The sequence below is a fragment of the Cornus florida genome, unplaced genomic scaffold (assembly GCF_030987335.1).
Source record: "Cornus florida cultivar Cherokee Brave unplaced genomic scaffold, ASM3098733v1 CherokeeBrave_3.0.0_Hap2_Chr11, whole genome shotgun sequence".
Classification (NCBI taxonomy): Eukaryota; Viridiplantae; Streptophyta; class Magnoliopsida; order Cornales; family Cornaceae; genus Cornus; species Cornus florida.
Window position 1 is genome coordinate 122,256,798 of NW_026775581.1, and position 14,200 is coordinate 122,270,997.

At 33.8% G+C, this 14,200-nt stretch overlaps 1 protein-coding gene across 1 annotated transcript; it reads left to right on the plus strand.

Moving 5' to 3' along the window:
* Positions 1-2,459: 2,459 nt before the first annotated feature.
* On the plus strand, positions 2,460-10,278 carry LOC132286028 (kinesin-like protein KIN-14R). Its single transcript, XM_059788282.1, has 19 exons — positions 2,460-3,015; positions 3,788-4,086; positions 4,205-4,376; positions 4,466-4,536; positions 4,623-4,806; positions 5,752-5,861; positions 6,015-6,114; positions 6,196-6,282; positions 6,388-6,564; positions 6,658-6,931; positions 7,067-7,228; positions 7,410-7,625; positions 7,708-7,745; positions 7,877-8,040; positions 8,155-8,406; positions 8,500-8,565; positions 8,972-9,046; positions 9,144-9,209; positions 9,513-10,278. The coding sequence occupies exons 1-19, from the start codon at positions 2,685-2,687 to the stop codon at positions 9,987-9,989; spliced, it is 3,321 nt and encodes a 1,106-aa protein (XP_059644265.1). The 5' UTR covers positions 2,460-2,684; the 3' UTR covers positions 9,990-10,278.
* Positions 10,279-14,200: the final 3,922 nt, after the last annotated feature.

Genomic DNA, 14,200 nt, shown 5'->3' on the forward strand with positions numbered 1-14,200 from the left:
CACTTTTTTTTTGTAGGGGAGGAGGTAAAAGCTTCATGCACATTCCCTCATGGTATTATTGATTAAAAAAACATATTGAATTATAATAGCTGTAAAGGACTGCAAATGGTTGCATTTCACAGAGGGGGGCAATGCATCCTCTTAGAATAAAGTAAACAGATTGTAATAAGCAAGTAAATGATTTTACCAGATTACCCTTAAATAATCACTAAAAAGGCCCCTGTAAAATAATTTTGTTTAACTTTGATAGTTAATATTAATATCTCCATCTAAAAAGTCAATTGAATTTTATTTTATACAATGTGTTCTAAATAGTTGAAAAAACAAATAAAAAAATAATAGAATCCACTTTGCAAATGATTGAGAGAGCTGCCACGAGGCCCATGAATCTGAGCTGGGCTTTTAATCTAAAACTACAGTCCAGAGTTTGATTGTCGAAACTCAGGTTATTCTATCCACATCAGGCCTAAATTTATATATATATATAACCTTGAAGTCAAAATCAAAACAAAACACATAAATAAATAGGATGCGATTCTGAACTCTAATTCTCCATATCTCATCAAACTTTGGATCTAAATCACCAATCATGCATATCTAAGCCATTCATCAACCAACTAGGCATCACTAGACGGTTCATGTCATTGTCTATGAGTTGAATTAGGTGAGTTATGATTCAAGTGCAGTCATCTCATCCATTAGGTCAATAGTTATATATGTATATATATTTATATAGTGAACTTTGATTAGTGACGTTGATAGAGATTCAAAAGGTAAATTATTGTCATTTTGAGATCTTACTTTAGAATCGCACTCCTGACTTAAATAGTGTGCATGTTATAAGGCCGATACACATTTTCTAAGAATAAAAATAAAATAAAAATATAGTGAACCTTCTTGACGCAATGTTAAAGTATCTTTATTGCCACAAGAATGGTAGGGAAATTTTGGTTTACAGTAGGATAATTGGAGGGAAGAAATAGACTCCTGTGAGAGGAAGGGACGGGTATTGTGTGCTAGAGATATTAGTACGAAAGTGTCTAATGTGTGAAGGGGGTAATTTTAATAATAAATTCCAATAGTACGTTACTGTTTTTTGTAATTAAAAGTTAAATTTAGTAACTATTCATCTTTTCCCTACTCTATGGTCAATTTAGAGCAATTTTTAATCTTCACTTTTTATGAATATTAAGGCTCCATTTGTTTGGATATAAAATATTTTTCAGAAATTTTTTTTTTAATTTTCGGGTGTTTGATTGTCGTAAATATTTATAAAGAAAAAAATTATTAAAATTTAATAAAAATAACTTATCAATCAATTTTTGACAAGTTATTTTATATGTCCTCTCCGATGGATTACACCTCAACCTTAACGTTAGGGGTGGCAAATTACGACACGATACGACAATACAACACGACTTAAAAATGTTTGGGTTTAGCACAAACGGGTTTGGATCATAAAAGGATCGACACGATTAACTCGTTTACTTAATCGTGTCGGGTTGGGGTTGAGGGGTTCAACTCGTATAACCCGTTTATAACCCATTTAACTCAACATGTTATAATCATAAATATGACCTATGTAATATGTTACCTGTTTAAACCCAATTACTATCGATAATTAAGTCATTTCAACATAATCCTTATTTATGTCTTATGATTTTCTTTTTATTTTGAAAATTTGGGTTAATTGTGGCAATTTTTTTCTTCTATTATTTAGTATTTGATTAAATATTAAATGTCTCGTTTTGATAAGCAGGTCATTAAACGAGTTAACACGTTAACTTGTTAATAAACGGGTTGGGTTAGTGTTGAGAATTTTTTATACAATTATTAAATGGGTTGAGTTTGGAGTTACCTATTAGTATAATATCTTTAAATCGACACGACACGAACACGGCCCACAAACACGAATTGTCACCCTTACTCAATGTAGACCTTTGTCCAACACCGACAAAGTAAAAATAAAAGAATATTATACTTGAAGAAGAAACATATTTTTCAAAAAGAATATTTTACGTCGAAACAAACGGAGCCTAAAAGTAAAATGGATTTATTAAAACTCAATTATGTCATTTCATATTAAAAGTAAAGTGCATTTATCACCTCCCCTTTTCTAATTGTGCTTATAGCATTAGAGATCTTACTTTAGTAAAGTTTTAAATCAAAACTCAAATTAAAGTTTTCTTTTTTTGCAAGTAAACTTATTATTATAAACTCAAATTAATTTGCCTATTTAAACTCAAATTAAAGTTTATATATATATATAAACTTATTATTGAAAAAAATCATTTATAAAATGTGTTCTATATTGTGGCCATTGGGTCACCAAATAGGCAAATACCAGAGCCGGTACTTTGTTTTACCAACTTAAGTCCACGCACAAAAAATGTTTATTCACTCACCTCCTCGACAAAGGTTGTGTGAGTCATCTTGATAGCTTTTTGACTTTGAGGTATATATTTGGGAAAATAGTGAGCCCACAAGGGGCAACGGTCATTTTTCCAACGGTCTTGAAAATTGAAATTTGAACACTCAATTCCAACACAAGCAAAAGAAACGAAACTCTGCCCCTCTCATCTCTCTTCCAAATCCTCACTCTTCTGCTGCTAAAGAGCTTTCCTGTCACTTTTTTTTTTTTTCAAGATCTTCTCATCTTCCAAACACAAAAGACTCCTAATTTCATGGAAAACGCCCAATTCAACACATTCGGCCAAGACCCTGAAACGGTATTTTCGGATCCCTTTGTTACTAGGGTTTGTGGTGGGGAGGAACCGTTGGATCAAGAACACCAAGATTCCGTCATGGAGGCCCAATTCAACAGATTTGGCAAAGACCCTGAAACCCTATTTTCGGACCCCTCTATTTCTAGGGTTTGTGGTTGGAAGGAACCTTTGGATCAAGAACACAAAGATTCCGCCATGGAGGAGGACGATGAAACTTTGGTTGATTCTACACTTTGCAATTTGGGTTCAAGTCTAGTTCCAAACGGATTCATGAAGCCCAATTGTACAGGTTTGCATATGTTGTGGTGCTTTTATGTATTTTTCACCAAATTTCGGTAGTGTTTCTGGACATTTTTGTCTTTTACGTTATTTCATGCCTGAAACCTTAGAATTTATACTGTTTTAGGTTATGGCAATATTTCCCCATTTTTTTTTCCTTTATTTTAAGTGTGGCAATATTTGGTTTTATTTAGGTTATTTCTGTGAAATTTAGTTGTTGTGTCATTGGTCATTTGAGTAGGTTCTGAGTGTTATAATAACATCTTGCTGATTTAGAACATAAAATGTTCTTACCTTCTCAAGAATGAACCGGGTTTTATTTGGATTGAAGGGCTTAGCCATTGAGGGTTAATATTTTTAAATGTGAATTTGTTTGGTTGAGAAATGAGAAATATAGATTTTACAGGGTGGAAAATGGAACCCTAGAAATCAAAAGAAGTCCACAAAACTGTTCCTTGTAACATCTACTTGGCTTTGTTGAGAAAAATGAAGTAATGCAAAATAGATGTGAATTGTTAGTTTAGTTTTCCTTCTGCAATTTTGTTGGTAACCAAGCAGAGGCTGAGGCTCCATTCATTTAGAAAAAGGGAATGAAGATGCTTAAAAATGACCACATTTATAAATCTTCATCTGACTTTCTTTTTTGTCGCTCAGTCTTCTTTAGAACCATATGGAGGCTTCAGAGTGTTAAGCTTTATTTATTTACTTATTTTTATTGGTGGGGCTCTTTTGGTGTGTAAGCCTTAAAGTGCTTTCTTTATTGCATCGATTTCTTGGAGCAGAAGAAGTTTTGTTGTTTGTAAATGCTGGCGGTGTGACTTCAATGGAAGTAGAGTCCAATATGACCTTTATGGCTGATAACTTCTTTCATGGGGGAGATGTCTTCCAAACCGAGGAGCATATAACTGAGGGTGGTGATTTTCCATTCATTTACCAGTCAGCACGATTAGGGAACTTTGATTACCGGTTCAACAATCTACCTCCTGGAAAATATTATGTTGATCTTCATTTTGTGGAGATCATAAACACGTATGGGCCTAAAGGAATGAGGGTATTCAATGTATACATGCAGGATGAGAAGGCAAGTCAATTTTATATATATATAAAAATAAAAAAATAAAAAAAAACTTCTATTATAATTATATTGTGTTTGGTTATGTCCCGTATTTAGAAGTTTCATTTTGTTGAAATTATGGCAGGTTCTGTCTGACTTTGATATCTTCTCCATTGTTGGAGCCAACAAGCCATTGCAGCTAGTTGACTCGAGAGTCTCTGTTAAAGATGATGGTGTTATTTCAGTAAGATTCGAAGGGGTCAATGGAAGCCCAATGGTTAGTGGAATCTGCATAAGGAAAGCACCAGAGATTCCGGGTATCTTTTCTTGTCCCAAACATTCTATACGTAAGGAGCAGAATATTTACTAGCACTTTCTAATTTACCCTTCGTTAACTTGATTACAGCTCCACAAGTGACGCATGAATATCTTATATGTAACAACTGTTCTGCTGCTATTGAAGTACCTTCAGCTCAGGTATGATTCAAATCAACATGGAACTTCAATATTTTAAATTTTTGGGATTGTTGGTAAAAATAATCTTTAACTATTTGGGTTTGCAGAAGAAAGTCATGAAAAGGAAATCAACGGCCAAGTACGAGAAAAGGATACAAGAGTTGAGTACCCAGTGCAAGCACAAGACAGATGAATGTTATCAAGCTTGGATGTCTTTGGATGCTGCAAATGATCAGCTACAGAAGGTTAGGATGGAACTTGACAATAAGTTGTTCCAGACATACTCTCTTGGTAAGATGACATTAAAATGAGTTCCGTATTTTCCTTATTTGAAGTAAACATGTCGATATCTTTAAATTAGAATGGAAGGGGATCTTAGTTCTTGCACTATCCCCTTTGTCTCCTATTTACTAAAAGATGTAAAAATCTTTGGGCCAGTCTAAAGTGGTTAATGAACATATAATAATAGGAAAATTCATAGGTGGGTTGTTAGCATTTTCTGGTCAGGTATACCTAGTATTATTCTAAGATATGCATGGGCGAAGCTACCAAGTGTTGAGTGGGGTTAACTGAAACCACTGAAATTTAGAAGATACGGGACCTATATAACATTATCAGAAAACATTATAATTTGATGCATATAAATCATTCAAAAAGTAAATGCCGGGAGTCAATCTTCAATTTTGAAAAAAATAAATAAATAAGAAATTAAGTTTGAATAACTAAAATATCAGTTATAATTGTACTCTCTCTCTCTCTCTCTCTCACACACACACACACACAAACATGCATTCAACACACACACATGCATTCAACCTGTTATTTTAATTGTGTTTAATTTATCTAAAGTTCTGATTCTTAGAAAAAAAATGTTATGTTTTTATTAAATCATTACCTGAGGTTTTATTTGGAATTGTATCAATTTTGTTGTTTGGGATTGTATGTCTGTAATTTTCTGTATTCATTAGTATACGTGCTTTTGTCAAATTTTTGGTCATAAAAATATATTGTAGTGAAGTTGCGTCTTTAGATGCTATAAAATAATAAAATAATGTTATTAATTAGTTGATACTTGACGTATTGAAAGTATCAATAAAAGTGAGGGTCAATAAAGGTTTTAGCTTCACCCCCAAAAAGTGGCTCGGACAATATATAAGAACTTGTGATGGTTTGGTGGTCTATCTATTCTATAAATCTTGAATGCTTCTGATTATTCTATATTTTATCCTTTTCTAGATCAAACTGTGGAGAAACAAGCTGTGAACCTGATGAATATTACTAGTAGATATGAGCGTGACAAGAAGTTCTGGACTGCAGCAATAACAAATTTAGAGGAAAAAATAAAGGTATCTTATGTAATTTCCTCTACATTCTCATTTGTTTCTTGTATCTTTTTTCTTTTCCCTGCAGAAGGTAATATATACACACACACACACACACACATATATTTTAATTGTATATTCAGTTCTTATTACATATCCCTTTAATATGGTAAGCAGATAATGAGACAGGAGCACTCTCAGCTCTCTCGTGAAGCACACGAATGTACCGATTCAATTCCTGAGTTGAATAAAATGGTATTTGCAGTTCAGGCCTTAGGTAAGGTTGATGATAACTTGATCTTTTAACTTTGCATAATCTGAATAATGCATTACACATCTGCATTGAATCATTTTGCAGTTGCTCAGTGTGAGGATCTTAAAGTGAAGTACAATGAAGAGCAAGTAAAGAGAAGGAAGCTCTATAACCAAGTTCAGGAGGCAAAAGGCATGACTAATTTTTTTTATATCTATATATTGTAATGACATGTCTTTTATGTTTTATTAGGAGAATATAACCTAAAAGGCACTCATTATAGTTGTTGAATATCAGGGAATATCAGGGTATTTTGCCGGTGCCGTCCATTAAGCAAGGTGGAGGTCTCAGCTCGGCATGCAACCATTGTAGACTTTGATGCAGCCAAGGATGGAGAACTTGGGATCGTGAGTGGTGGCTCTACCAAAAAGACCTTTAAATTCGACCGAGTTTACACACCAAAAGATGATCAGGGTATCTAATATTTTATATAATACTACAAAATGGATGGATTCACTATCATCATTTTTAGAAGATTGTACTGAGAGTTTTGGTTTTCCTCATCAGCTGACGTGTTTAGCGATGCTTCACCAATGGTGATCTCTGTGTTGGATGGCTACAATGTCTGTATATTTGCTTATGGGCAAACTGGAACGGGCAAGACGTTCACAATGGAGGGTACTCTGCAGAACCGAGGAGTCAATTATAGGACCCTTGAGGAATTGTTTAGAATTGCTAAAGAAAGAAGTGAAACTTTTACCTATGATATATCTGTAAGTGTGCTTGAAGTCTACAACGAGCATATCAGGGACCTGCTGGCTACATCACCACCATCGAAGAAGTAATACTACCGTATTATTTTTTATGTGCTTGCTTATAGTAAAACTCAACCAAGTTTGTAGGTAAAAGGGTGACTTAGCTTGGCTGAGATAGAGACTCATACCTATTGAAATTTCTCTTTTGGGTGCAATACTAGGTTGGAGATAAAGCAAGCTTCTGAAGGGTTTCATAATGTCCCGGGGATAGTGGAAGCAAAAGTAGAGAACATAAAGGAAGTCTGGAATGTACTGCACGTTGGAAGCAGTGCCCGGGCTGTTGGATCCAATAATGTGAATGAGCATAGCAGCCGTTCTCACTGGTAATGAGTTCCACAACTTCTTCCCTCTTTTACTTTTACTTGATCTTAGCTTCTTGTTTGGTTTTGCTTTGCTCTTTTGTGTGTGTGAGGGAATTTTTTTTTTTTTTTTTTTTTTAACAATTAGATTAATGATACAATAGTCTTTCTAATTTTCATTTTTAATATTTTCCATTTCTATCAGCATGCTTTGTGTAATGGTAACATCTAAGAACCTGATGAATGGTGAGTGCACCAAGAGCAAGTTGTGGCTAGTGGATCTGGCAGGCAGTGAGAGGCTTGCAAAGACTGATGTGCAGGGAGATCGGCTCAAGGAAGCTCAAAACATCAATAGATCACTTTCAGCGCTTGGCGATGTTATTTCTGCTTTAGCAGCTAAAAACAGTCACATTCCATACAGGTAAGTTTTAGTCTTGCTTGCTTGTTATTCCTGCACCAGTGTTTGTATTTTGACCATTCCTTGCTTGCTGCATTATTTTCAGGAACTCTAAGCTGACACATTTGCTTCAGGATTCATTAGGTAAATCTGATATATCCATCTAATTAGCTGTTTGTCACTATGGATGTCAATTCAGATTCGGCACACTACAGATTTCATACTTGCTTAGCTTCACCTGTTTCTGTTATTTTTAAATCTGTTGTATGTTGCAGGGGGTGACTCCAAAACTTTAATGTTTGTGCAAATCAGCCCCTCGGAGCAGGACTTGAGTGAGACTTTGAGTTCACTAAATTTTGCAACACGGGTTCGAGGGATTGAGTTGGGTCCTGCAAAAAGGCAAATTGATACAAGTGAGCTTCAAAAGATGAAAGTGATGGTATGCTTGAAGTTCAATTGGAGTATGCGAATATAAATTCCTTTCATATCTTAAGATATATTTTCTAGTAAGTATAGCACTTTATTTACCATTTCTTTCACGAATTCCCTGAAGCTTGATAAAGCAAGGCAGGAATCCAGATCCAAAGATGAATCCCTAAGGAAGCTAGAAGACAGCTTACACAGCCTAGAAAGCAAGGCCAGTGGCAAGGATCAGCTTTACAAAACTCAACAGGAAAAGATCAAAGAAATCGAAGGCCAGCTCGAGTTGAAGACAGCGTTGCACAACCAGTCAGAGAAGCAACTCTTGCATTTTTCAGATAGATTGAAGGGGAGGGAAGAAATTTGCACCAATTTGCAACAAAAGGTTGCCTTACTCTCATGCCAATTCTGATAGTTGCTTCTTTTGTTTTCTTTACTAAAAGTGGCAGTCCTAATGATATTCTTATGTCTGCTGAAGGTCAAAGAGCTAGAGAACAAACTTAGAGAGCGAGAGCACTTAGAATCTGCAACCTACCAACAGAAGGTAATTATCACAAACTTCTTTTTTAACTTGTTTATTTGATAGGTTATATAGTTCATGGCCAATTACATGTAGATGAATGTAGAATTACGCATACTATGTTTACGAAGATTGGCAAATCATCCGTGCTTGAAATGTTTATTTTTTTGCCCCTAGCAAATAAACTCACACCCCCACCCAACTGGGCTACAGTTGGGTGGTACGCTTGAACCCTATCTTAATGTTTGAAAGTTGGATATGTAAGTTTTGCCTAGTGTCTATATTCTTTGATAAAAAAAGAGAGGTATTTCCACACATTAGTTTCTCGTGTCCATGCTGTTGTATTGAATGATACCGATCTTTTAAATTTTATTAACAATGAGAAATAATTAGAGAACTAACTGGCTATTTTTCTGTAATTCTTAACCAGGTGAAGGATCTTGAAAACAAGCTGAGAGAGCAAGTGCAAGAGTTTGAATCTCATTCCATCACTCTTCAGCAGAAGGTTGTCCAGAATTGTGATTGAAAAAGTAATTTCCCTTATTGATGATGTGAATGGGGTAGCAGCTACACTAAACAATTTGTTTTCTTCATTGTTACAGGTTAAGGAGCTTGAGGGTAAATTGGAAGAGCAGGAACATAACTCAGACTCCTTACTTAATTTGAAGGTTTCTTTCTTTCTTTTCTTTTTACTTTAATCTCTCTAAACTTCTGCCTGTGAAATTTCCCAATACCCATTATTCAGAGAAATACGTTGGACAATTTAAAGTTCCTAATACCAGTTATTCAGAGTAAATTCGTCAGTAAATATTATGGGTACCATGGACTGCCCAATTTTTTCAAATACATACTTTGGTTGATTCCTTTTGACTTCTTTGTGACACTGAACTGATTCAAAAACTTGTTGAGTCTATGAGTTTTATAGACAAAAGAGAATTTAGCAGATTCTATTATAATACTTTTTATGGCAGATTAAGGAGCTTGAAGACACAGTGAAGGAACTAGAGCAACAGTTGGAATGTAACAGGACTGTAGATTCTATTGCTTCAACAAGAACCACTGCCACCACCCCCCTCGAAAGCAAATGCCACCACGTAAGAGATGAAATCACTAACGGGGCTGAGCACAATATATTAAGGAATTCAAACTCAATAAACCACCGGATGAGTCAAGGGTCTAATTTGCTGAAAGGGAATGACTCCCTTCACAATGTTAGAAGGAAGCGACTATCCAAAAATAGCGAAACAGAGAACATATCAACTTCTTCCCTCAATGATAGCAAGGGCAGCAGGCAATCTGATCCACCTAAACCATTTTCGAGGATTACTAGAACAGCCAAGCCTTTAACAAATGCTCAAAGGCCCTCCTCTGCTCATAACAAAACTAGCAGAGATCAGGTTCAAGGAATCAAGGAGAGGGATAGCAAGAAAAGGATTTGGTCAAGATAGTGTGGAGTATACCAAAAGAAGCCACCTACTTTCAACATCATATTGCAATGTATTCTTTTTTCTTTTTTTTAAATTTTTTTTTTTTTTTTATAGTACTCTTATCACTGTGTACTTGTATTTTACTTAGAATTTAGTGATACAAGTGATTTCATACTCTTAGAAGGCTACATACATGCAAGTGGCTTTTCTTGTTAAACATATTCTGAAGTTTATGTATAAATGTATTTTCCAGATTCTTCTTTACAAAGGTCCCAATTTGTATGGAATAACTGATTTGCACAAGTCGCCTTCATAATTGAAATGTTCTCACCACTTGACAATATCAACTTTGTGGTTGTACCAAACAATTTTATGGTCTAATTTGTGTATGGGATTAGATGCTGGTGTATAAATGAAATTTCAAAACCAAGGTTAAGATGAAATTTGGTACATATCACTCTGTGAAAAAAAAAAATCAGTGAAGCTGATAATTACATCAAATATGGTCTTGTAAGTTTTGTAGGCCTGGACGATACTGTTTTCTCAAATAAGCACATATGATTTCTTCTCAATGTTTATTTTTTTCCTCTCCTCTTATTGAAAAAAATAAATAAATGAAACAATAGTTTTTCTGATACTTTTTTTAGCATATAATTATTTTAGTATTATACGTGGACTAGTTGTTGTTGGATAAATTATATATATATATTTTGAAGGTTAAGCAAATACATACTCATATCTTCGTTGACGTTCGAACAGCTTTCTTTTAAAAAAGAGGGCTTATATTATGTATGAGTATGAGTGTGACTGGTTGAGTTTGTTCTAATTAAATAAACCGATTAATCTTTTATCACATATAGTACCATTATTAGTTGTTGTTACTGATAATATTTTTATGAAGTTGCAAAAGTCCACATCAATTAATGCCTAAATCCTTCAAGGATTGGAGTTGGTCTTCACTAACCTAACACATCTAACTTTGGTCAAAAATGAGCTACAAGCAAAACACGATTAAAAAACCTAACAGTTCTTTCACACCTTTATATACTTTTTTTCTAGGTAAATAAACACACCTTTTTATCGATTTCCTTCTCAACGCTTAAATGAACCCAAAATTCATGCAGCATTGATTATAAAATATTTTGAGTAGACTCCATAGATTGGACGGTTATTTGAGACGCGTGGACTAAGTTGCAGACAAGATAAATATATTTTTTTAACGTGTTGTGTGAAAGTGATTTGTTGATCATAGAAACTATATATATATACATGTAGACAATGCAAAGTTCCCACTGCTTCCATCATCGTTGAATCCAAGAGGTAATTTACTCATATCTCATCATCTACCTTACAAAGGAAAAGCTGATTGTTCAAATTGCCATGAGGTGTGTTTCGAGGGAGAAAAACTAATAGTTGAATGAAGAGACTTTTAGACCTTGTAGATTAATGATATGAAGGTCTGTTACCACAAATGTAACGAAATAATAATAAATCATAAATTAGGATATAAAATAAAGTAAAAATAGTACAATGATTTAGCGTGGCTCAATATAAGTTGTGTTTACATTTATGATAAAGATTGGACGAAAGTTATTTCTAAGCCAAAATCTTATAGTGAATTTTGATTTGTCATATTTGAACTATATAAGAAAGTATGAGTGGAGGGCCTTACTTCCTTATATTTTGCATACAATAACCAATCAAAACTTTTCTATCTCCTCGGCCTTAAAAGTAATTTTTCCATGCGAAATACAGGAAATTATAAGTTCAAGTCCCAAACAAACCCTAGCTCTTGCTCATTTTCTTTCTCTGAGATTTTCTGTTCTCACTAATCCAACTCCAAATCATTTTCTCCGCGACCAGTAATCGAAAAAAGGGCCAAAATTTTCTTTCTCGGGGTCGCTGCCACAAACTCCTTGGTCTCACACAAAATTCAATCCCTCCAATTAAATTCGGGCCACAACATCATGTTCAATTCCCTACAAAACACAAAGTGAATGCATGCTTCTCATTAAGATAAGATATATATATACATGGAAATTTTATAGGAGTATTTGTTTGTGGAAAAGTTTTATAATATCCCGAAGGTACTGTAGTCCCAAAATTTTCCAATCGTAGGTTATCTATTAAGTAAATTTTACCACCACAATCAATTGACTCGTGCATGTTGCGATTGTTTACATGGCAACCTTATAAATAATAACCCGTGAGTGTTGCGATGGTCGCAACAAAATAACAGTGTTTAAAAATATTTACTTTTATTAAATTTTCTCTCTAAACATAATTTTTGAAACGTAAGGGATATATATATATATCAACAAAAGGCTAAAAATGAAATGATGAGGGTGGCTGGTGGAAGGTGTGGGTGCGGGGATGTGTTATTTAGAAGATGAAGAAAGCGGCCAAAAAGAAGTGACATTCATCACAACATTTTTCTCGTTTTCGGCTACCAATGCTGTCTCTTGGTCACAACAGTTAACAGCGTCATCACAATTATACACACAACAAAACAAGGCAAGAACCAAACACATACCATCCCATTACCCTCATTTACCCTCATCTCAAACGTTGATTGATTGATATATATATACATACATACGTATGTATCGACAAAATGGGGTAACTCCTTGTTTTGCTCACTCGGAGGCTTGGTTGAGTTTTGGAGCAACTCTAGTTGAAATATATATATATATGTCTCTTTCTTGTTCATTTCAATTATATATCCATTTACGAGAAAATATTGAGTATCTTGGACTACCATAATAAAATAATATAAATACTTCCAACCAATGATGAATATTTTTTTTTTTTTTGAAAAATCATTATGATTTCCATATTTAATTAATAACGGTTGAATTTCAATTCAATTAGATGAAATTAATAAATTTAAAATCTAAACCTCTACTCCATACACATTTGACATTGAAACTCCTCTCTTCTCTTTGATGATAGAGAAGTTATAATATTATTTAATTGTCCATTAGTTACTTTGTATAAAATTATATATATATATATATATATATATATATATATATATATATATCAAATGTTATGTGCATCTCCAATCTTTCTCTTTCAAATCAACATTGTATCGAATAATTACTGCTTCAATATTGATTCGATGTAAATGGAACTTTTTAATTATGAATTTGAATTTAGAACTGATGTAAGGCACATGCACTTTTTCCAAGATAAATAAAATTCTGTTTGAAACACCAAGGGGTTGGCCTAGAGGAAGGCTTGGGCCCTAGAGGCTCATTAATTTTTTGGGGTCACGACTACGGACATAATCCGAGTTTTATCCGATTCATATAGGGGTGTCGCCTTATATGGGTCCCTTGAATTAGTCAGGGCAAAGCTCCAGACACCCTAGTTATAGAAAAAAAAAAAATTATTTGCATTTTCCTAAAATCGAGAAGTCCCAGTTACATATTCATTTAGTTCTTGAAATTCATTAAATTGAGTAGCATTCATTTAAATATAGAGAATTCTTTAGTGATCAATTTTATCTACTTTAAACGAGAAAGATGATTATTATTATTTCAAATAGATCCATTGGATTCAAGAAGACTACCACAGAAAAATAAATCTTTTTTTTTTCTTTTTTTTTTTTTTTTGGGGTAAATCAGAAAAATTCATATTGATTAAAAAACATTTAATTTAGTCTTTTTTTGGTTATTTAAAATTTTACAGCATATTGGTTGGATGGTTGATGAGGTACTGTAGGTATAGAGAATATTGGTGAAGATGAGTTGTAATACGATACAGATACTTGTATATATATCTATGGCTCATGAACTTCTTGCCGGATGTAATTGGCAGTTGACAATATATATACACACACATACATTCAGTGTAACAAAAGTTGTCTTCCAGCGATTCTATCACGTTAATCACGCGACCTCATGCCCTTCAGTTCTTAATATGAGCCACACATATTCCTCTCTCTATATATCTATATATCATTCAACAAAACAGTTGTGAAATGACTAATGAGTGTGTTCAATTGTGTAATTATTGTAGTAAGAAGAATTTACTGACCGACAATAAAAGATGAGATGTTACGGAGGACCAACCTAGCAAAAAAGAAAAAAGTTACCATTCTTAATTAGTGGACAAAACACATAAGATTAATGATTGTAAAACTTTTAACAAGGTCATAGAGACAAAACTATAGAGGACTTGGGGAAAAAGAAATGTTTGATTAAAAATAAGGAATGAACTGAAATAAA